The sequence below is a fragment of the Microcaecilia unicolor genome, chromosome 6 (assembly GCF_901765095.1).
Source record: "Microcaecilia unicolor chromosome 6, aMicUni1.1, whole genome shotgun sequence".
NCBI classification, from domain to species: Eukaryota; Metazoa; Chordata; class Amphibia; order Gymnophiona; family Siphonopidae; genus Microcaecilia; species Microcaecilia unicolor.
In genome coordinates, this window is record NC_044036.1 from 193,384,492 (window position 1) to 193,409,067 (window position 24,576).

General features: G+C 45.0%; 1 protein-coding gene across 1 annotated transcript; it reads right to left on the reverse strand.

Moving 5' to 3' along the window:
- Window positions 1-9,160: 9,160 nt before the first annotated feature.
- LOC115472819 (hyaluronidase-1-like) lies at window positions 9,161-23,753 on the reverse strand. The gene is made up of 4 exons (XM_030207264.1): window positions 23,378-23,753; window positions 18,913-20,280; window positions 14,269-14,358; window positions 9,161-10,541 (listed from the first exon to the last, which is right to left on the reverse strand). The coding sequence occupies exons 2-4, from the start codon at window positions 19,837-19,839 to the stop codon at window positions 10,173-10,175; spliced, it is 1,386 nt and encodes a 461-aa protein (XP_030063124.1). The 5' UTR covers window positions 19,840-20,280; window positions 23,378-23,753; the 3' UTR covers window positions 9,161-10,172.
- Window positions 23,754-24,576: the final 823 nt, after the last annotated feature.

The window sequence follows — 24,576 nt, forward strand, 5'->3', positions numbered from 1 at the left end:
CAGCTCACCCTGAGTGAGAAGGGGCCCAGGAGCTTGAGGTTGGATTGCTCAGGATGCGAGATGGTTTGGAGGCCTGTTCAGAGGCCACAGGCCAGTGAGGCCTGCTAGAGAGTGGGAGCAGAAGCCTCATCTTCACAATAGATATGTTATCTGCTAGAGGCAAGAGTCTGGTACTTAATGTATTGTGAGTAACATGGTGGAGTGAGGTGTTTATTTATCCATTGGATTGATAGGAGTCTTCCTTGGGTGGGGTTGGGGTAGGGTTACCATATGGCTCCAGAAAAAGGAGGACGGATTCAGCCAGCCGGGTTTTACTTCCATTGCTTTCAATGGAAAACAATTGCTTTCAATGGAAGTAATTGAGCCAGCTGGGTTTTACTTCCATTGCTTTCAATGGAAAGCAATGGAAGTAAAACCCGGCTGTAAAACCCGGCTGGCTCAATCCGTCCTCCTTTTTCTGGAGCCATATGGTAACCCTAGGTTGGGGATTAATGAGGAGGGGAGGAGGGGGAGATGATAGGGGAGGGATGGTATAGGGTGGATAGAGGGGGGTGGGTAGGGAGGTGGAGATAGTAATAAGGGGGTAATAATATTAGTGGCAAGTAACAGTTCCATTTCTAACAAGGATTCAGATCTGGTATTGATAGGGTTGCGGCTGCTTTAAGCGGTTGTAATTTGATGATAGCTGTTATTGAAGGGCGGGGGTGGGTAGGGGGATATAATAGTTAAACCAACTAAAAAATTAACTTGAAGACAGTTCGGTCGTATTGTTTTCTGTTGTATATGCTGATATTTCTCACTTAGTGTATTCATTGAAATATCTGTCATTTGTATTGGCTGTACTGTTTTCAATAAAAATGTTTAAAACTAAAAATTAGACATATTGAACAGGGAGGAGATTGATTACTAGTTTTTATTTTATTGATGTTTATTGCATTGTTGTGCTAGTGTATGTTATTGTATTGTAATCTTATCTGATGCATGTTGCTTGTAAATGTAATAAATCAGACCACAGAGAGACACCATAAGAACAAATGTACAAATATCGGTTTTAGCATGTGTTAACTGCAGATCTAAGGTATGATTTATGCACCTGACGTACATAAGTACATAAGTATTGCCATACTGGGACAGACCAAAGGTCCATCAAGCCCAGCATCCTGTTTCCAACAGTGGCCAATCCAGGTCACAAATACCTGGCAAGATCCCCCAAAAAGTACAAAACATTTTATGCTGCTTATCCAAGAAATATTTTCCCCAAGTCCAATTTAATAACGGTCTATGGACTTTTCCTTTAGGAAGTCATACAAGCCTTTTTAAAACTCTGCTAAGCTAACCGCCTTTACCACATTTTCTGGCTACGAATTCCAGAGTTGAATTACAAGTTGAGTGAAGAACATTTTTCTCCGATTCGTTTTAAATTTACTACTTTGTAGCTTCTTCCGTCCTCCTTTTTTAATACGCAGAATATATTTGGCCTGGGCTTCCAGGATGGTGTTTTTGAATAGCATCCATGCCTGATGTAAATTTTTGACCCTTGAAGCCACTCCTCTAAGTTTTTTTTTTTCACCGTTCTTCTCATTTTATCATAGGCTCCTTTCAGTTTAAAACTATGGGAAAATGCCTATTTCTAGAGAAAATTTCAGTTTAAAACTATGGGGAAAGGGTTGTACTCTATAGCAACTAGTTAATAATGCTGTCTTTTCTCTCCCTGTCTTTCTCTCTCTTTTTATTCCCCCTTAATACTAAACTAGGTCCTGCTTGCTTCCCCCCCCCCCTCTCTCTCTTTATTCCCCCCTTAATACTAAACTAGATCCTGCAGTGCCTGCTAGAGGCTATCTGTTAATGCTGTGGTACAAAGTTCAAGTTTTAAGACTAAGGGGAAAAGACTATGGAGATTAGTTGAAAAAATTTGCTTCTTTATATTTTTATTCTGCCTATCACTAACCTACAATTCCTCCTTTAAACCCCAATCTTTAAGTTCCCAAAGCACAAAGAAAAATAGTGTTCACTTACCAGAGAAATGTCCTCTTTTCAGAATCCCTCCAGAATCGCACCATACTGTTCCCTTCCTGTCTCACAAAACCTGAAAATTCTAGGAGTCACCATTGATCGAAACCTCACTCTTGATACCCAGGTGAAAACACGTCGAAAAAGATGTTCTACACCATGTGGAAACTTAAAAGAGTAAAACCTTTCTTCCCAAGATACATCTTCCGTACCCTGGTACAGTCAATGGTAATAAGTCATCTGGACTACTGCAATGCACTATACGTCGGATGCAAAGAACAGACAATGAAAAAACTCCAAACTGCCCAGAATACGGCCGCCAGACTCATATTTGGAAAAACTAAATATGAAAGCGCAAAACCCCTAAGAAAGAAACTTCACTGGCTTCCACTTAAGGAACACATTGCATTCAAGATCTGCATGATTGTACACAAAACCATTCATGCAGACGCCCCAATCTACATGCTAAACCTAGTGGACCTACCGTCCAGAAACGCCACAGGATCATCCCACAAATTTCTCAACTTGCACTACCCCAGCTGCAAAGGACTTAAATACAAGCTGATGCATGCCACTGCCTTCTCTTACATGAGCACGCAGATATGGAATGCATTACCCACAGACTTGACAGCAATCAACGAAACAACTATCTTTCGAAAATCTCTGAAAACATTCTTCTTCAACAAGGCCTACAATGAGAGCCTACCACCTCACTAAGTCACCTCACCAACCCGCTCAATTACCTTCTGTAACTACCCTAATCACTCTCTTCCTTCTTCTCTCTTCCCTTACTTGATTGCTACACATTACTAACTATCTGATATCCTGAAATGACAATGTCAACAAATCTATGTAAGCCACATTGAGCCTGCAAATAGGTGGGGGAATGTGGGATACAAGAGCAATAAAATAAAATAAATAAATAAAGTAGCTTATATGGGCTAACTTGGAGTTCCATATTAAACTACATATAATAGGCTTAAATTGTAATTCGTCTTTCTTAGTTATCCGCACTGGCATCAGCTGTGTGGTGGGGATACAAAAGCTTGGGGGAAAGTACCATTTTCACTAAGGCTCTATGGCCCAACAGAAAAAGAGACAAGTTCTAACACACAGAGATTTAATTTAATCAATGGCAGAAACAATATTATGGTTGTATAGAGTTTGGGTGTCTATTTTGATCTGCTCTTGCTACATAGAGTAGTATGATATCTGCAAACATGCTAATTTGATATTCTTTAGTCCCCACATGTAGCCTTTCGATATATCAATCAGATCTTGTTTTTGCAGCTAATGCTTCTAATGCTAGCAGGAACAGGAGAGAGGAAAGGGGGCACCCCTGTCACATTCCCCTGAATAGCTTGAAGGTCTCTGTTAAGTCCCCATTTATTAAAAGCTGTTCAGTCGGATATGTGTAAAGAGCTTCCATCCAGTTAACAAAAGCCCGACATTCCAAATTTTTCCAGCATCCAAAACAGGTGTTTCCAGGATACCATATTAAAGGCTTTTTCAATGTCTAGGCTGGTTATCAATGCTTTATCTACAGTAGCTTCTGTAGAACTGCCAATACTTTTAATAAATAGAGGTTATCCTCATGGATGAGGCAGTGGCATTCCTAGCTTGTTTGCCACCCGGGGCAGGTCGCCACTGCACCTCCCCACCCCCTCCCAAGTACGTTACCACCCCCTCCATGGCACCACATCCCACCACCTTTCTTCCTACCAAGGGGGTGCTCAGAGCAGGCACACAGCTCCCCTGACCCAGAATAGAAAGTAACATCAGATGGGGCAGGAGACCGGCAGAGCCAACATCAGTGCGCCTGCTCTGCGCACCCCCTTGCTACCTGCATCTGGGGTGGATCGCCCCTACCTCCCTGCCCTTGGTACACTACTGGGATGAGGGCAGGCAGGAGCTTGCTCAGTCTAGATCAGTGGTTCCCAAACCTGGTCCTGGAGGCGCCCTAGCCATCAGGTTTTCAGAATATCCACAATGAATATGAGAGAGATTTGCATGCACTGCCTCCACCTCATGCAAATCTATCTCATGAATATTCATTGTGGGTATCCTGAAAACCTGACTGGCTGGAGTGCCTCCAGGACCAGGTTTGGGAACCACTGGTGTAGACACTAAAATATTGGTTAAAAGTTCAACAACTTGATTCAATAATGATATAGAGTGTTAAGAACCTAGTAAATCAGGGGAGCTTCCAGGTTTTGGAAGTATTACCATATACACCATATACAGTGATCCAGGTCCTTCAAAGAGGGAGTGATACTATCTGACAATATTTTTTAGAATTCTAGACTCAGGCCATCCTGACCCTGAATCTTTGTCAATTTTAGTTTTTTAATAGCGCCTTATATCTCCTCACAAAGAGATTGGGGCACTGTTGGACTGATCAACAGTCAAGGACGGTAAGGATAGGTTTTCAAAGAAATGTTTTAAAGTTTTTTCATCCCCGGGGCATTCATCTCGACTCGTGGTCACATCTCTGTTCTTTGCCATCTCTGCTTTGTGTTGCCCCTGTGGGTTTCTGTGGAGGTCCTTTCTTCTCTGATATGCTACAGAGATCACATATACACACAGAAATCAGATACAATATACCTTTTAATGAAAAGTAATAAGATGCAGGAAATGGTCATGGGCAACAAGAGAGGTCACAGCACAGCAGGCTCTCCCAATGTACACAGCTACAGGCAAGTTTATAGTATAAACTAGACACTTGCACAGGAACGGGGTTCGCGGGAATCCCACGGAACCCGCGGGGTTCCCGTGGGGACAGAAGCCATTCCTGTGGGGTTCCCATGTGGATGGAAGCAGTTCCTACAGGGTTCCTATGGAAGTGTACACTGCACTTGCACCAGCCTCTCACTTACCAAGTACCAAGTTCTTTGAGTGCCGTCTCCTCTTCTTCTCTTTGCTTTAACAGAAAGTTTCCATTAAGGATGCAGTAGAGACAGAAATGGTGATGGAATTCAAAAAGACATGGGATGAACACAGACGATCTCTAATTAGAAAATGGAAGTTATAAAAAAAACCCTACACTTAAATGACTGCATATATGTGGTTGTGTCGAGTGACGCTTTGATGGCGACTCCGGCTGTGATGAACTAGGGTCGATACCGGGCAAACTTGTATGGTCTGTTTCTTATATATGGCAATCTGGTTTAGGATGGGCTGGAAAGGGCTTAGACAGCAACTTTAATGGCAGGAACATGAGGACAGTGCTGGACAGACTTTTACGGTCTGTTTCCCGCAAATGAGAAGAAAAATAGGCAGGAGTGGGCTTAGACGACAACTCCAACAGTTGGAACATAAGGATAGGGCCAGGCGGACTTCTATGGTCTATGTCCCAGAAACAGGGCCGTGCTAACCCGGTAAGCGAGGTAAGCATGGCAGGGGGGCGCTTCCCTCTGGGGGGCGCCGCCGCACCATGCTCACCTCGCTCGCCCTCCCCCAACATCTCTTTTCTTTTTTTTTCTTTTTAAATTTACCTCCGTGGCGGCGGTTCCGGCAGCGCAGCGTCAGGGAAGGAGGCGGCGCTCCCGACGTCTCTAGCCTTCCCTTCGCTGTGTTCCGCCTTCTTCTGACGTCAAGGATGACATCAGAAGAAGGCGGAACACAGCAAAGGGAAGGCTAGACGTCGGGAGTGCCGCCTCCTTCCCTGACGCTGCGCTGCCGGAACCGCCGCCACGGAGGTAAATTTAAAAAGAAAAAAAAAGAAAAGGGATGTTGGGGGGAGAGAAGAGGGTGGGCAGTTGAACAATGGGAGCGGGAGGGCAGGGGAGAAACGACAGCATGGATGCGAAGGGGGGGAAGAAGAGGGCGGGCCAGGCTGGGACATGGGAGAGAGAGGAGCATGGATGCGAGGGGGGTCATGGAAGGGAGAGAGGGGAATTGCTGGAAAAGGATGAATGGAGGGGGCAGGGGACAGAGGAGCATGGATGGGCATGGATTGGGAGGGCAGGGCTCAGGGAGAGAGGGGAATTGCTGGAAAGGGATGAATGGAGGGGGCAGGGGACAGAGGAGCATGGATGGGCATGGATTGGGAGGGCAGGGCTCAGGGAGAGAGGGGAATTGCTGGAAAAGGATGAATGGAGGGGGCAGGGACAGAGGAGCATGGATGGGCATGGATTGGGAGGGCAGGGCTCAGGGAGAGAGGGGAATTGCTGGAAAGGGATGAATGGAGGGGGCAGGGGACAGAGGAGCATGGATGGGCATGGATTGGGAGGGCAGGGAGAGGGGAATTGCTGGATAGGGATGAATGGAGGGGACAGATGGGCATGGATGGATATGGATTGCAGGGCGGGGCTCAGGGAGAGAGGGGAATTGCTGGATAGGGATGAATGGAGGGGGCAGGTGACAGAGGAGCATGGATGGGCATGGATTGGGAGGGCAGAGCTCAGGGAGAGAGGGGAATTGCTGGAAAGGGATGAATGGAGGGGGCAGGGGACAGAGGAGCATGGATGGGCATGGATTGGGAGGGCAGGGAGAGGGGAATTGCTGGATAGGGATGAATGGAGGGGACAGATGGGCATGGATGGATATGGATTGCAGGGCAGGGCTCAGGGAGAGAGGGGAATTGCTGGATAGGGATGAATGGAGGGGGCAGGTGACAGAGGAGCATGGATGGGCATGGATTGGGAGGGCAGGGCTCAGGGAGAGAGGAGAAATTGCTGGACATAGAGGGGAGGGAAGAGAGATGAAGGAGATGAAATGAGGGAAAAGGAAGAGAGGAGAAAAACTGCACATGGATGAAGAAAATAGGCAGAAGCTGAGGACCAGAAATGAAGAAGAAAGGAGGAAAGGAAATAAATAAATGGAAAGGAAGCCCTGGAAATGGAGTTAAGAGGACAGATAGCAGCAGAATCAGATACTGGGCCAGCAAGATCAGAAAAAGAAAGTCACCAGACAACAAAGGTAGAAAAAAAATCATTTTATTTTCATTTTAGTGTTTGGAATATGTCCACTTTGAGAATTTACATCTGCTATCTTATTTTGCAATGTATAGCAATTTGTTTCTAAGAATATTGCTGACAATTCCTGTCAGTGTGGCAAGTGGTGAGCGATCATTTTCACGGGGGGGGGGGGGGGGGGGGGGGGGGCGCTGCCGCCGCCGCCAACTGATAGTCTGCAGGGTGGGTGCCAACTGATAGGCTGCAGGGGGGCGCCAGAGACCCTAGGCACGGCCCTGCCCAGAAATGCTACAGAGAGACCATAATATCACATTCATTGTTGATTTAATCATGAATTGATAATGAGCGTGACTATTGGGCAGACTGGATCGTTCAGGTTTTTATCAGCTGTCATTTACAATGTTTCTATTAATCCTCTCTGCTCCCGGGCTGATCTGCAGACCTCAGCTCTGACACAGGCACAAGCATCAGATGTCACCTAACCTACTGGCGCGTGCAAGTGGCGCCCTCTCAGCACACATTGCCAGTGAATCAGAGACAAGTCTTAGGTGTGCGCACCACAGTGTTCCAAGTTCCAACTTCTGTTCTTTCCTTGCCTGCAGTGCTGCAGCTCAAACTGGAATTTTTTAAAATGTACCATTAAATTCTTGCAGGGACGGGTGGGGACAGATTAAATTCTTGCGGGGATGGGTAAGATTCCAGCAGGGACAGGTGAGGATGGGTAAGATTTCTGTCCCTGTGCAACTAATGATAAGAAAAATATATAAGAAAAACATGTTTTTCTTGTATCAACTGGGGGAAATCTCTCTTTGGGACAGAAATATACAGAAAGATGAAAAAGGAAAAAAAAACCACTACAATTATGCTAACTTTTAGCTTACCCTCTAAAGCCTAACTTTCACTTGAAGAACCATGATTTTTCCAGCCTACATTACCTCTACCGTTTATTTCTGCCTCCAAAATGAAACCAAATTAAAATTACAGCCTCACTACTTATTTGGTGGCTCTTACATGTCTGGGGGCTTTTTACTAAGCAGCGCTAAAACGTGGCCTGCGCTATCTCCAGCGTGGGTCTTTCCCACATGGTAAGGCCACGTATAGCGCTGCCGGTAAATGGCCAAATTTCCAATTTCTGCTATAATGGCCAAGCGCGAATTTTCCCATTAGCACATGGCATTACCACATTAGCACTTACTGACACCTGTTTTGCAGGCGGTAAGTGCTCATGCGCTAATCAATTAGTGCGCAGCAATGCCCACGCGCTAACCGATTAACGTAGCTTTGCCATTTTGAAGCGGCAGCCCTGGGCAGGAAAGAGGGGGCTCTTTCCTGCCCCAAAGAGGTCACTAGACCACCAGGCACGATAAGGGAGGGGAGGGGATGTGGATGGAGTCATGTATGCGGGTGGGAGGGTAGAGGGAGGTAGCTAAATAGCAGTAGTAGTAGTAGTAGCTGTAAAAAAAAAAGTGCAGGGAGCCTGAAAAAAAGATTGGGGAGGGGACATACATGGGGGGGGGGGAGAGAGAGAGAAAAGAGGGAAATACATAGAAGGGGATGGAGAGGAGAGGGGGGTTTGCTGCTCATGAATAGGAGGGAAAAGAAAGGAGAACATGCTCATGAAATGTACATTTTTAAGCATTTCATGAGCATGTCATCTGTATCTTTTCATTTTGTATTTAGCATGGAAGAAAATGCATTTCGGTTACTTTACCAGTGTTTTCGCTGTTTACAGAATTTGGCTTTCTTGGGGGGGGGGGGGGGGGGTCAAGGTGGGGGTGTGGCAACGAGTGGGGTGTGACAGGGGGATGTGGTGGGGCATGACAGGGGGAGTGGCTAGAATGTGGCCGGGGCATGGCCGGGCTGAATTTTATTTTGTGTCCTCTTTTTGTCACGGCAAATATGGTAACCCTACCCTAGGTTTCTAACGTGGGGCAGTTATATGTGGAAGCAGCACCACTTACACATGAAAGTCTTGAAATCGCCACTTCCATCTGGAAGCTGCCAGGCTCGTGCATTCATTTTATTCATGTGTATGTGTCTAAAAATGGCTGCTCTCACTCTCTGCTGGTAAAAACACATGCAGTCATGCAGGTAGTTTAGAAAAGGCTCTACATCAGAACTGCCAAGGGGGCTGATCCACCCAGCGGGAGATTTAGGGTCTGCCCCCAGCCTGGCCCCTCCCCTCCCCGCCCACCCTAGCTCGGCTTCTCCCCACCCATTGCTCCACCCAACCACCCACAACTCCGTCCATTTCTCCATCCCAGCACAGCTGATTCGTTGCCAGCGGCTACAGGAGTGGTCTCCCCGTCCGACGGCAGCAGGAAACGCCTTCATAAAACATCATCTCCTGCTGCCATGGGGCGCAGGATAAACAGTAGCAGGAGATGGTGCTTTATGAAGGCGCTTCCTGCTGACACTGGATGGGAGGCCACTCAGCGGGAGATCCCAATTTCTCGGCAGGAAATGACCCACGAAAGTGGGAGACAGGTATTCTGAGGAGCGGTGTGATCACAGCACATTTGAAAGAAGAGGGAACAGTTGCAGTGGCATGCAGTCGACTGAAGATATGACCGATGGAAGGAATGATCAACAGGAGAACTGAGGAGCTGAATGGAAATGGGGTCAAAGGGACATGAAATGAGTTGAGAAGACAGCCAGTTTCTTCCTTTGTGATTTCAGAAAAGAAACAAAGAATAGCGGGGGCCACAGGAGGAAGAGGTGAATGAAGCAGGGAAGGAGGCAGTGGCCTGGTGCAGAATTCACCATTAATCTAGTGAAACTTGTCACTGAAGAAGTCAAGCCAAATTTGGGGCAGAAATTGAGGAACAGGGCTGGTGTTAGACATTCAGGGGCCCAGGGCAGAAACCATGGACGGGGCCCAAAAGCTGCCCTTCAGCCTAAGCCTCCTTTAGTTTGAGGCAGGTTTTGGGCCCTCTGTGGTATGGGGACCCAGGGTAACTGCCCTGTTTGCCATCCCCTAACGCTGGCCCTGTTGAGGAGAGGGCAGAAGGCATTTGAAGAAGGAAGTGAGTGTGGTAAAGAGCAGAAGGACATAATAATCTTGATTAGTTAGTGTACTAGTAGCTGAGCCAAAGTGAGCTAGAATTGAAAAAGTAGCAACAGGAAGGCGGTTTGAAAGTTTAAATTATTACCAACTGATATTTATGTCTAGAGAGGTATGAACAGTGGTTTCTGCTTCTCATGTTGAGCCGTTCTTCACTTATCCTCATCTTTCCTCTAAAATAATCACGGGAAAAAGTCATAGCTTCCTACATTGGGAGGATCTTTGAGAACAGAGTATAGAGATGTTTTTACTTTGCAGTCTGTCCCTTCCCAGCCACAGTAACACTGGCATCTAAAGTCATCTGCCATCTTGGCAATGTCTTCCTTTGCCAACTCTCCTTGCAATATGTAGTCAAGCCCATCTGGATCCTTCTTGATGCGGAAACTCATAGGATTGAGGTGTAGATATGCTCTTGAGACATGTTCCTTCCTCACGCAGCGCCCATTTCCAGAACACAGGACATGGCTGCAGAGTACTGTGCTCTTGGTTACATTAATGATATATTGACCTAAGGTTCTGTCAATATAGCCTTTCACTGCAAGACAGGACTCCTGAAAGAAAGTTTGAAAACAAATTAATTGGATGGAACAATGGATCTTAATAAAGTACACAGGGCTACTTTGAACATTTAATTATAACCATAGCCACCAGTTTCCTGTGACAGTTTAGGGGCAGATTAGTGGCCATGTGCTAGATGTTTATCTTTTTGGACCATTCAAACAAAAAAAAACCCCACATTTAAGTGAACACACAAAATCAAGCCACTGGGATATAGGAGGAGCCAGCATTCTTAGTAGACTGGCCACACAGATATCCCAGCAGAGCAGCTGGGCACCCTAGGGGGCACTGCAGTGGACTTCATATAAAAGCTCCCAGGTACACATCTCATCATTATCCTCTTATCTTGTATAGTGAGCCCTCCAAAACCCACCAAGAAAACAGTGTACACAACTATACACCACTACAGTAGCCCTTATGGCTGCAGGTGTCACCTTTATACGTGTATAGTGGGCTATTGACGAGTTTTGGAGGGCTCACACTTTCCACCACAAGTAAAGTGGGATATGGGCCTGGGTCTCCCTCTCTACTATACACTGCACCGACCACTAGGCTACTCCAGGGACCTGCTTGCTGTTCTAATAGAACTGGCCATAACATTGAAGCTGTCATAGAGGCTGGTATGTTCTGTTTCTTTCACATGTTTGGGGGATGGGAGGAGGTCAGTAGCTACTGAGGGAGCAAAGGGAGGGTCATGCCTTAATCCTTCCAGCGGTTATTTAGGGCACCTTTTTCTGACTTAGTCGTGATAAAACAGGTCTAGATCAAAACATTTAAATTGAAGCCCTGGACGTTTTTGTTTTGTTCCATTTTAGCAGAAAAATGTCTGAGTCTTAAAAACGCCCAAATCCCCCCTCCCCCAGCATGTCCCCTTGTGATTTGAATGAATTGCCAATGAACTACACAGCAAAATGTTTAAAAAATGGGTATCAAAAATAGCGATTTGAATGTTTTGGCAAGCAAAAGGTCCAAACGCTGCTTTGTGCCATTTTTTAAACCTTTTTCTGTTTTGAAAATGAGCCCCATAGTATGCCTGATTAGATATTATCTGTTCATGGCTACATCTAGAGAATCACACGGGAATGAGGACACACAGTTAACTGCGGGGATGGGGACAAACTTTGCCATACGTCGTTCTCTAAAAGTCTGAGACTAGACTTAGCAGGCTGTTCCAACTAGATGGAACAGCATCTATAAAATGCTAGAATCAATATGTGAAAACTTAACACATCTTACACAACTCCCAACTGAATTTAATGATTAAAAAACTGCAGATGAATGACCAAAATGATAAAAGGGATAGGAACTCCTCTTGTACGAGGAAAAGCTAAAGAGATTAGGGCTCTTCAGCTTGGAAAAGAGACGGATGAGAGGAGATATGATTGAAGTGTACAAATCCTGAGTGGTGTAGAATGAGTAGAAGTAAATCTATTTTTTACTTGTTCCAAAAGTACAAAGACTAGGGGACACTCAAGGAAATTACATTGAAATACTTTTAAAACAAATAGGAGGAAATATTTTATCGCTCAACAAATAGTTAAGCTCTGGAACTCTTTGCTGGAGGATGTGGTAACAATGGTTGGCGTATCTGGGTTTAAAAAAATGTTTGGACATGTTCCTGGAGGAAAAGACCTTAGTCTGCTATTGAGACAGACATGGGGAAGCAACTGCTTGTCCTGGGATTGGGAGCATAGAGAGTTGCCACGATCTGGGTTTCTGCCAGGTACTTGTGACCTGGATTGGCCACTGTTGGAAACAGGATGCTGGGCTAGATGGACCATTGGGCTGACCCAGTATGGCTAGTCTTATGTTCTTATGCTACATTTAAATAAAGCACTGTTAATTGGCATAATTTGTGTCTTGTCTACATTTATGTGGCAACAAGAGTCTTGTCTACTGATTAGACTCCTACCATCTGCAACATTTTATTATTTATTTATTCCAGGCTTACTATACCGCTTGAACTGGCAGACAGGGCTAAGCGGTTTACAAGTTAAAAGAACATTGTGCCATCATGCGTCCAGATGCTCGAGCATCTTACTGTTACACAGACTCATCCATCAAGGAGCATTTCCAACACTTAATTGACACTTCTTTTCCTGTTCATCCACTATACAGCATAGCCGCCGAGAGGGGGGGGGGGGGGGGCAGGGGAGACAAAATTCCCTGGGCCCAGGCCTGCGCTGCAGTCCCACCCGCCCTCCGTCTGCCCCCTGCATTGAAACCGCAGTCTCACCTCCGTGAAAGCAGCGCTGCAGGCAGCAGAACGCCTCCCTTCGGCCCTCCTTCCCTCCCTGTGTCCCGCCCTCATCTGACATAACTTCCACAAGGGCGGGACACAAGGAGGGAAGGAGGGCTGAAGGGAGGCGTTCTGCTGCCTGCAGCGCTGCTTTCACAGAGGTGAGACTGCGATTTCAATGCAGGGGGCCCGGCCTGGTTGCGGACAGAGGGGGGGAGCGGTGGCGACCTCGGGGGGGGGGAGGGGGGAGCGGCGGCGGCGACCTCGGGGCGGCCCGGCCCAGTCTCTTGGCGGCCCTGCTACACAGTGTTGGTTCTTTTCTACACCCATGACTGAAAGACAATTCAATTATCTTTCCAGATGATGTAGAAACACAGGCAACCGAATCTTTGAGAAGGTTGTACCAAAACCAGATCAAAATGGAAGGCTCAACTCCATCAACATTAACAACTTAGGATCCTCCACAATCCACATTTGTAGAAAACGTCACATCTGTAGAACAGTCCCCCCCCAAAGAATGGAAATGGATGTTAGCAGTTTTCTAAGTGACTTTTATGGAATAATGCCTTCTTTGAAGGCTATCATTAATGAATTGGACATTTATGTTCGTGATGCAGACGATGATGTATTGATTTTTTGGAAAAACAACCAAACGTGCTAGCCACAACTAGCAAAATTTGCATGGTGGATCATGTACATTCCTGCTACCAGCACGTCTTCTGAGAGGACATTTTCTATTGTGGGAAGGACCGTGGAAGACAGGAGAGCGAGACCGAATCCTGAGATTGTTATGATTAAAATATCATAACAGTGCTTCATAGAGTGGGTTGTATGTTGTGCCCCTGGACATTTTAACAGGGTAGATTAGAGTTCCTTGGGGTGGTAGAAGTCAGATATTGTTGGGGTTGGAAGGGTAGAGGGGGGTTATTTCAGTTGCTCATTGTTATTATTGTTTTGTATTTGTGATTTATCCAGAGGTGGCCGGTTCAAATCCTACTACTGCTCCTTGTGATCTTGGGCAAGTCACTTAACCCTCCATTGCCTCAGGTACAAACTTAGATTGTGAGCCCTCCTGGGACAGAGAAATATCCAGTGTACCTGAATGTAATTCACCTTGAGCTACTACTGAAAAAGGTGTGAGCAAAATCTAAATAAATAAATAAAATAAACAACAGTTTTACATAATATTGTTTCTTTTTATACTTTAATAAAAAGATTTATATATAAAATCATAAGTGTTTGAGAGCCTGCAGGGATTGGGCGGTGCAGGGATGGGAACAAACTCTGTCCCCATGTCATTCTCTAGTAATGTTCACTGACCTGGACAGCTCAGTTTCCCTCAACAACTTGAGTAAAATGAGTCCTCATGGTTCTGAACATAGTAAGATTCACTCTGTAGTGTACTAATATCATGATTTACTTTCAGCGTCCAAGCACAGCAGGGTTAGTATTTGAAGAGGTTCAGACCTTAAGTAACGCACCTGTGATTCACTGTAATCCTTGTTTCCCCATAGGATAATCCCAGAAGCCCCTCGAGCCGCACTTTCCCCAATTGTGTGCACCAAATCTTCCTTTAAAAAATGAACATAAGAAAATTGTATGAACTTTTTTCCTTCCAGAAGCTGTAGGAAATTCCATCCTTGACCAATAGAGGTGATATTTCCAAATGACAGACTATTTTGCAGGGTTTTTAAATTAAATATCTACATTATACTTAACATATCAATTTCATCCTAATAACCTTAAAACTCTGTAATCAGGTGATGTGAATGGACTCCAGGTGAGTCCTCCACCTCCCCCTGTCTGCAGTCATAGGGGGGTCAGATCTAAGAAACACAGGGGAACCATGGCCAGCAGCAGTGGCATACCTACCTTGGTTGCCACCCAGGGTGGTGTACCCCCCCCCCTCCAGGTGCATCTCCCCCACCCTCACAGCAGTAAGGGGGTGCATTGAACAGGTGCACAGGTGTTGGCTCTGCCAGTGCCCTGCCCCGGAACAGGAAGTTGATATCATAGAGGGCAGGGGACCGTGCGCCTGATCAGTGCACCCCCCCTTACTGCTTGCACCCACCGTCCTACCCTTGGTACGCCACTGGCGAGCAGCAATACAGAGCATTGATATGACAACAAACCGACGAGGCCTACATTTCCTAACTCATACTACTATTGTTATTGTAAGCACTACACAAGAACAGGTCAAATACAGTCACAGGCACTTCTGTTTTATTAAAGACATATTTTTTCAAGGCTAATTTTGGGCATATGCTCTAATGCGTCCCCATTCACATATCGCTTTTCTGGATAGTCCCCCTCCTAGTATGTTACTTAGCCTTTGTATCTTTAACCTGGTAGAACTGATTGACCTTATTCCTTTTATACAATTGGCATTCCTTTTTAATTATGTAAACCGCATTGACCTGCCAGCCAGATAAAGTGGTATATCAATTATCAACTACATTACCCATCTTGCAGGGGTGTTAAATACAAGCTTCTATTTGCCTCTACTTTCCACTACTCCAGCCCGAAGACGTGGAATGCTCTTCCCCTGTTCCTGAAAACGCAAGCTGACCACCATCTTTTCAAGAAGCTGCTGAAAACGTATCTTTTTGAAAAAGTGTATCCCATTAGTAACTCTGCTGTTTAGCCTTCCTTATTGCTGCTAGCGTATTATCCTTTTCTACTGTAAACTTCATGTGTTGTGTCTTTTAACTTTTGTAATTCATGGAAGCCACATTGTGCTTGCATTTGTGGGAAAATGTGGGGTAGAAATGAACCATAAATAAATAAATAAATAAATATGCCAGTTGAATGTGGAAATGTTTAGAATACTAGCCGATATATATTATAACTCTAGGGAATTTCCAATGTCAGGCTATTCAGCATGTTTCCTTTCTTTTTGAAAATTCCCTAGAGTTGCCCAGATACAACAGCATCTGTCTACATTACCCCTGCTATTTCTGCAGCTAGGGTTATGTGGGAGAAATGCTCTGTTTAGATTTGAAAATTCAATTATACATGCCTAATGCACACCACTGACCCAAACATGCCCCAGGGCAACTAACAAGTGAGGTTGTTCCCATATCTTTCCTACCAGCCAGTCAGGTTTTTAGGATATCCACAATGAATATTCATGAGAAAGATCTGCATGCACCTCCTTCACTGCATGCAACTCTCTCTCTCTCTCATGAGTGGTCATTGTAGATATCCTGAAAATCCGGGGATCCCCCCCGGACAGGTTTGGGAACTACTGAACTAGTATAACTATGTTAAGTATTCTAGATGGGGAGATTTTCAATCCAGTGGATCTAGCTGGCTAGCTTCTGAATTTGTTTTGAGGAGGAAGAACCTGCAGTTAACAAACAGGAAAAAAGACTGTGGAGGGGGGCTGCAATCATCTCGACCCAGGGCCGCCGAGAGGGGGGGACAAAATTCCCGGGGCCCAGGCTTCCAATGGGGGCCCGGCGCCGCAGTCCCACCCGCCACCGCCACCGGGCCCCTTCCACCCGAACCCCCGCCAGCAGAAGTGCTGTCTTCTGACTCCGGCGTGTGCGGCCCACACAGACGCGCTCCTCTCAGCTGATCTTCGCTGTACTCTGCAGGGCTTCTGCAGGACGTCAGACTGAGAGGAGCGCGTCTGTGTGGCCCGCGCACGCCGGAGTCAGAAGACAGCACTTCTGCTGGTGGGGGTTCGGGTGGAAGGGGCCTGGCCCGGTGGCGGAGGCGGGTGGGACTGTGGCGCCGGGCCCCCCTCAGGGGGGGGCGGTGACAACCTGGGGGGTGGCATTGGGGACGGGGGCCCAGGGGCGGCCTTGTCCCGGGCCCGGCCCAGTCTCTCGGCGGCCCTGTCTCCTTCCTCAAGGAAGGAGAAACTAATAATATACTTGGATATATAGAAACATGTTTTATGGAGTGGAGGAGTAGCCTAGTGATTAGTACAGCGGACTTTGATCCAGGGGAACTGGGTTTGATTCCCACTGCAGCTCCTTGTGACTCTGGGCAAGTCACTTATCCCTTCCTTTTCCCTGTAAGGTCTTTAGTAAGACCCCTCCTTGAAAACTTGGGCAATTCTGAAGACAGGGCCATTACTGGGTTGGTGGGGAAGGAGGAATCAGGGATACTGCCCCAAATCCTTTGCTATGGGTCGCTCTGCACTTCAGTCTTCCCTGTACCCAAGGCACAGTCTTCGTCAACATATCCCCTCTGAGCCTCCCACTGTCCTCTACCTTCTCTACTGGTTTCAAACTTAAGTTTGAATGCACACTAATGGTGGATCCCATGATACTACAGGACTCCATGAATTCAGACTTCCTACAAACTCTAACAAAGGAGGAGGCAGATATGAGAAGAGCGGATCATATCAGCCCTCCCCAGAGAACATAGTGCATCTCCAAAAAGACATTAATCAGATGGAATTTAGAAAAGTTGGTACAAAGTGATGCAAGGCCTGCACTAGAAGCAAGATGTGAAGACAAAAACGTATTACCTAGAATAAAGAAGGAAAAGAGAAGATATGATAAGGGCTTTATCAGGTGTTCTTTCAGGATATTAAAAAAATGATGTTTATCAGTGTTTCACACCACAGATACTATCTCTGAGTACGTTTTCCAGTAGAATTAAATATTCATGTTTGTGTCACTCAGGAATTGTTAGCACAAAAGCTGAGTGAAGGATACAAGAAAAGCCAGAGCAGGGATGGTGTTTTCCAATGTGTACCTGTGAGGGATTCTATAGGCCGCTGCCACTTCCTCTTAAGTATACTCCCTCACAGTGTCAGCGCCACCTTAACACCCTCGTCCCGCCCAAGGGGGAAGTGACACAGGAGGGCATGGCCCAGGAAGTATAAAAAGCCAGGCTAGAGCTAGGTTAGAGGAGGCCCAGAGGAAAGGAGCGAAGACCTACCGCATATGCCTCCACCATCTGTGAAATGGAACCACAACAGGTAGGCCAAGTTTAATTTGGACCTTGTAACTTTGCATGTTGGATCCAGCCTGAGGCATGCTGGCTGCTGAAGTTCTAAAAACTGTACTGATAACTCTGGGAAACCAAACCAGAGCCAAGACTTACCAAGAAACTGTAGTGTATGCAGTGGTCCTGCAAGAGCAGGCCACAGAGGACATTCTTCTGTTCAAAGACTAGTTTTGCACTGGATTTCTCCTTCCCTTGTGAACTGAACAGGACCCCTTTCCCCAACATCTTTAATAAATGTTAATTTCGCTCACCCTAACTTGCTACAGTATGTGGTGCCATTTTATCCGGGCCCCAAGCCCACCCTCGCCAACAGTATCACAGAATCCAATAAACACCTAATTTTAATGATTTTGCACTGGAGGTGCTTTATCAGTGATTATGAGTTAAAATTTGGGTGATTCTCTTCATAAAGGCGGTTAATAAATCCCAATAAATAAAACCTAAAATCAGACACCCTAGATATGACAAAAAGCATTCAAATATCTAGTGGGCATCCATAAAATACCAGAAGGTAGCATTTTCTATAGAATGTGATATTCAAGGATGGTTGTCAAATGAAGCTGAAGGGAGGAAGCTAAAAGAAAGAGGAGAAAATATGTTTTCATCGAGAAGGTGGTGGACATCTGGAACAAGATAAAACAGCAACAGAGTTCACATATGCATAGGACAAACATAAGGGGATCGTAGGGGCAAGAAGAGGTAATGAAAACACATGGTGAAACCTGTGCTGGCAAAGTAAGCAGGCACAAATGGACAGACTGGGTGAACCAAGAGGTCCTTATCTACTGAGATCGTCTGTGTTTCTAACTTTAAGTCCTGCATCTTCAAGGACATGGTTGTGAACTAGCCACACCCTATTCCTGAGAAAACATGACAGACTCATGATAGTCGAGGTGGCAGGGAAGGCCTCCTCAGGCCTTAAACAGGTGGCACTTTAGGTCAGTCTACAGTTTATTTTTTTACTCCTATCCTAAGTCATTGGGAATTCTTTCACAACCAAAACTGATTTAATACTAAGTACATAAACGTTTTCAGTGTATAGGAAGATTTTGGCTTACTCCCAGTTTTCTTAAGAACTCAAGTCTTCAAAGTGGGCTTAAATCAGATCACTGCGCCCCTAATACTACACATGAACTGATTATTTCCAAGAGGATTACCTCAGCAAGGAAGTCCATTGTGAAAGCATACACAATGCGAGCATAAGGCAGGATTGGGAGGCTACCATTGACGGTCTGTTGGGCCACTCTAAATGCCTCCTGTACTCGGTGCCTGACAAACTTGAGAGCATTATCGGACATCTTCAGCTCTTTCTCCAGATAGATCTGAGGGTAAAGTGCCCTACTTTGGTTCCACAGCCACTGAAGCTCATCATTCCGCTGCATGGTAATCTTGGGGCACTCTCCTGTATAGTTAACAGATGCATTTTTGTACTCAAAATTATAGCAATTTGGAAAGCCATAGAAACCCCACAATCCCATGGGCCTAAGTCTTTTAGTGAGCTTCAAGGTTTCTTCCATAAAGTCCCGACCGGCTTGCTCAAATTCATGTTTAGCCTCCCAGGTCACAAGGTCAAGGGGCCAGTCAGGGTGCTGATCTTTAACCAGCTCAATAGATTTGTCTATGTAGATTTTCATTTTGTCCCAGTTTCGAACCCACAGAGGCCTCCAGTTTTCCCAGTCAATGACTGCCACACCTTGGAAGTCTGAGTTCAATATGGCTGCCTCAATGTTTTCCTTGGCTTTTGAGAGGTGGTCTTTCAGACTAGCATTCTGGGGAATACCACCATTCACTGCAGTCCCATTCTCAGTGTAGTATGGATAAAAACCAAGATCTGTGTTGTAAAAAATAGTAACCTCTTTGCCAATAAATGACTGGTTTTTGTTGCGTACAATATCGAAGACCCTCAGGTCTAGATCCACTTGGTATCTGTCTTGACAGTGTTGAGTTGGGGCATTCCAGATAGTTACAAATGGGAGGTTCAAATGCACTGGTCTGGCTAAACAAGCAGAGCATGGGCTCAAGGAGAGTCCCATCAAAAATGCCAAAAAAATCATGACCTTTCCAGATGATATTTCTGACAGCATGCCTACCCCTCTACTCAAAATGTCAAAAACAGCAAATGGGTCAGGAGCCAGAACACGAGTTTTTAGCCTCTACGTTCAGGTCTCCGTTAAGCCATAAGTTAAAGGAATATTTTTGGTTTCTTAGCCAAGTTCCTAATGGGCATTTGTTCAAAATGCCTGGGATGGCTGACAGGACAAAAGAGAGAATGATTGGTGGAAATAAAGGACTGAGGTGCAGTAAGAGATCTGGGTACGAAGTCTCAGGATAACAACATTAGACAGCAGGACTCAGGTGGTATGAAAAGGCCATGTGGTAAAGTTCCAAAAGCTTGTGCTTCATAAAGTATCCACTACTTAAGAGACCTGGAGCCCGGGGCACTCAGCTTTATCCATCTTCTTTCTCTTCACTCTTGCCTTTTCTTCCTAATGGTCCTTGTCAGAGATGAGTCTTCTAATAACTTCCTACAGAGTAGACATAAGAAAAAAACAAAACAAAATGAGAGACTATGAATGACATGACCAGAAAATAAATCTTTCTGGTTCTTTGAGCGGTGCTTCACCTGTACCCATGGTTACACCGTGGTAGATGATGGCAGTTGGGGTTCTACCAGCCTACTCAGTCTGCCTGATTGTTTCTATCAACACCAGGGGTGTCAAACTGCAATCCTGAAGGGTTACAAACTGGTCAGGTTTTCAGGCCATCCCTATTGAATCTTCATGAGAAATACTTGCATGCATTACCTGTACTGTATGGAAATATATCTCATGCATATTTATTATGTGTCACTCACAGTATCAGTCCTTAATTTTCACACAATTCTTGTTATCTAAACTACTTTATTTACTTTCTTCCTTCTACTTAAACATTGTACATACTGTTTCTTGTTTGTTCAAAATTGTGTACAGCATCAATTTGATAACACATTTTTCATTGATATACCACATTCATGCTCTCATTCATTCTCACTTATTTAAACAAGACTGGTCTAATACATACTGCTCAACAATGTATTTCACTATTATCCGTAAGTTAAACACAAGTCTTTAGTATACACATTCCAGGTGTATTGTCAGTTCAAAACTCCCAATGTCTCTGCCTTCCCTCCAGGAGGTTAATGACTGTGCTTAAGGCTCCTCAAACAACTGCCCCCCCCCCCCCCTTGTGTCTTTGAATTGAATCACATTCCACAAATTACTTAGTTCCCCTAGAGTCAGGTTTTCCACCACATAAAGTAAACAGCTCAGTTCTTTCCAGCACTAGGCGTCTTCAGGGGCTTCACACTGCACACAATAAAAAGAATAATAGTACTATGGTTTTTATTATGCATATTTATTAAGGATAGCCTGAAAATCAGACCAGTCCCTCTAGGACTGTAGCTTCACACCTCTGATCTCTATACTGCTCTAGCTAAGACTAAGAATTTATATATTTATTATGATTTATTTACTGCCTTCTTGAAAGAATTCACTCAAGGCAGTGTACAGCAAGAATAAATCAAACATGAGTTTTTCTGCTTAACGGGAGGGAGGTTTCTGGCCTCCATGAGCTTGCCTTAGGACACCTGTGTTACAGTTTGACAGGTGTACCGTCCCAGTCAAGCTCTCCACCCGCCACTATCCCTGGAGCGGGTTATGCCTGGTAGGCACCAGGTGCTTGGAGCTGCCCCCCCCCCCCCCCCACCTCACCAGGGAAGTGAAAAAATGGGAGTAATGCTCCTAGCAGAGAAATAAAACTATCACTGCAGCCAGGCTGAATGTCTTTATGTTAAAGGGCTCAAATATTTATGTACCACTGAGAATATCTTTCAACGAGAAACTCAGTCTATATGGTATCTATTTCATATATCCACATACTATGAGCCTTGGCTCAACAAAAGTATCCAGTACATCAGGAATTGGGATTGCACTTATGTTAATTATGATAAAGAGTAAAAAAAATAATTTCAATAGTAAAAGCAGTGGTTCCCAAACCTGGTCTTGGAAGCACCCCAGCCAGTCAGGTTTTCAGGATATCCACAATGAATATTCATGAGAGAGATCTGCATGCAAGGGAGGAAGTACATGCAAATCTCTCTTATGAATATTCATTGTGGATATCCTGAAAACCTGACTGGCTGGGGTGCCTCCAGGCCCAGGTTTGGGAACCGCTGCATTAGGAGGACAAGTTTTATTTGGAAAAACTAAATATGAAAGTACAAAACCCCTAAGAGAGAAACTTCATTGGCTCTCACTTAAGGAACGCATTGCGTTCAAGATCTGCACGATTGTGCACAAAATCAGTCACGCAGACGCCCCACTCTACATGCTAAACCTCGTGGACCTACCTCTGAGAAACGCCACAAGATCTTCCTGCAAATTTCTCAATCTGCACTTCCCCAGCTGTAAAGGACTAAAATACAAGCTGATGCATGCCACTACCTTCTCTTACTTGAGCACACAGTTATGGAATGCATTACCTACAGACCTGAAAACAATCGACGAAATGGCTAACTTTCGCAAATCTCTGAAGACATATTTCTTCAACAAAGCCTACAAAGAGAACCTATAGCCTTACTAATCCACTTCACCAACACACCCAGTCATGAAAGTCCACCTTCTATACTTATCCCCTAATCACTTCCTTCTTACTTCCCTTATAACTTACCAATAACTATATCTGATAGCCTGGAATGACAATGTAATAAGAAAATTATGTAAGCCACATTGAGCCTGCAAATAGGTGGGAAAATGTGGGGTACAAATGCAACAAATAAATAAATAAAAGCAGTTTCTGAGGGCAAAGCCTGGTTTAATGGCATTGTTCAGCTGTCTGAAATGACTCTCCCTCAAAGCGATTAATAAACTAGATGGATGGGCTTAGATGACACTTGAAATCTTCAGAGAGCTTTTCAGGGAAACATCTACCTGCAGAAATAGCAGGAGTCCGTTTCAAAGCAAAAGTTAAGTACATGCTTTAAGGCTGACGACTAGTGCAAAGATTGAAAGCTAGATTTGGAAAACACCAGTTTCTCCTAGTAAAAACTGAATGGCTGCAATATTCAATCTGTTGACATTGTAAGTAGTTATACTATGCTATACTTTGTGTTGTTATTTGAATGTTTTTACTGCGGCAATGAGTGAATTCCTTCAAAAGGCGGTAAATAAATCCTAATAAATAAACAATATGTACAAATTTGGTTTGCATTCATTCCTAAAAACCATGATTTAAGAACTCTTTTCACTTTCATTTTTCTTTTACTCCTATAGACATCATCTTATTTCATGCAAATCAGGAGACTTCATTTCTATCGCTTATTTACTTTATGCATTTTATTTAAAGTTAAATCTTTTCTCCGATCAATGTAACATCTTTTTGTAAAACTGAATCTTTGCTCCTGTTTCTTTACTAGTTAATAAAAACTTTGGAAACAAAAATTGTCCCTGTAAAGGCATTTGCAAGACTGAAAATGTGGACACATCAACAGTCGAGGAAGCCAGAAATCTTTAAAAATGTGGAAAACAGTTGTCATTTGTGAGCAAAGAAGCAAAAGTGAGCCCACAGTGTCTTTTATTCCCTCACCTTTTTTGCATTCTGCAGATGCTCAGACTCTCAGTACTTCATGAACGTTATCCACCGTGTTTAATCCGCCTGAATGTGAAGTTAGGAAACAAAAATAGAAGCTGATGCCCTTTTACCAGACTAACTATAAATATCTGTCTAGACTAACTCTCTGGATCTAATGTCCCTTCCTCTGATCAGCTACTGCCCAACAGAATTTGCATTTGCTGCATCTATGAACACTTCACTTTCTCAAGAAGAGACATCGGCAAGAGTCCTTCAGATAAAGGTAACAGCTTCAGATCAGCCCTCACCAGGGCCACGCTTGGGACCCTGGAGCAGGATGGAGGCAGCTCGGGAGGCGAAAATCCAGCAAGGACCAAGCACAAGTCAGGACTCACAGAAGCAGGAAGAGGAAAGGGAGGCTGATTGGCTCCTCTGGCAACCCCCCTACCTCTGCCCCAGCAGCAACCAATGAGAGGAGAGAGGGGGGCGGGATGCTGGCTGACTTGATGGAAAGTTGTGACAGTCACGTGTGTGCTCGAGGTGGCTGCCGATGAGCTGTCAGTCTGCTGACTAGAGGTCTCCATGCAGACGTCTGTGAACTAATAAAGCTCATCAGCACATGGCTTTCTAATGGACATGGAAACCAAAATGTGGGCCCAGCGCAGTAAACAGATAGAACAAAACTTGTACAAACAGGGGACCGCACCGTTCTTTTACTAAGCTGCCGTAAAAAGTGGCCTGCAGTACTGTAGACATGTGTATTGGGCACACGCTTGGCCAGTTTTACCGCATCTGCAAAAAAAAGGGCTACTTTTAATGGTACAGGAAAAGAGCCTGCGGTAAAACTGAAACCAACGTGCGCCCAAAACTGGCCTGAGCCTTTAGCGCCACCCATTGATCAAGCGATAAGGGTACACGCATGGTGACTAGGCAGCACGCATCAAGTGCTCATTACTGCCGGAAACAACGCACGTGGGAGGAAATAAATCATCCAGGTGTTATGGGCGTGCGCCAAATCTGAAATTACCGCCAGGGGGGCACACTGGCCTGGCGGTAGTCTCATTTGGGCGCATACTGCATGCGCGTAGAGCCTACTGTGGCTTAGTAAAAGGGCACCATATGATACATGTGCACACGGATCTGTGCTAACAGCTATATTTTGAGCCCCAAAATATTGTCTCTTTATAAGGAGCTGCATAAATGTGCACAAGTGC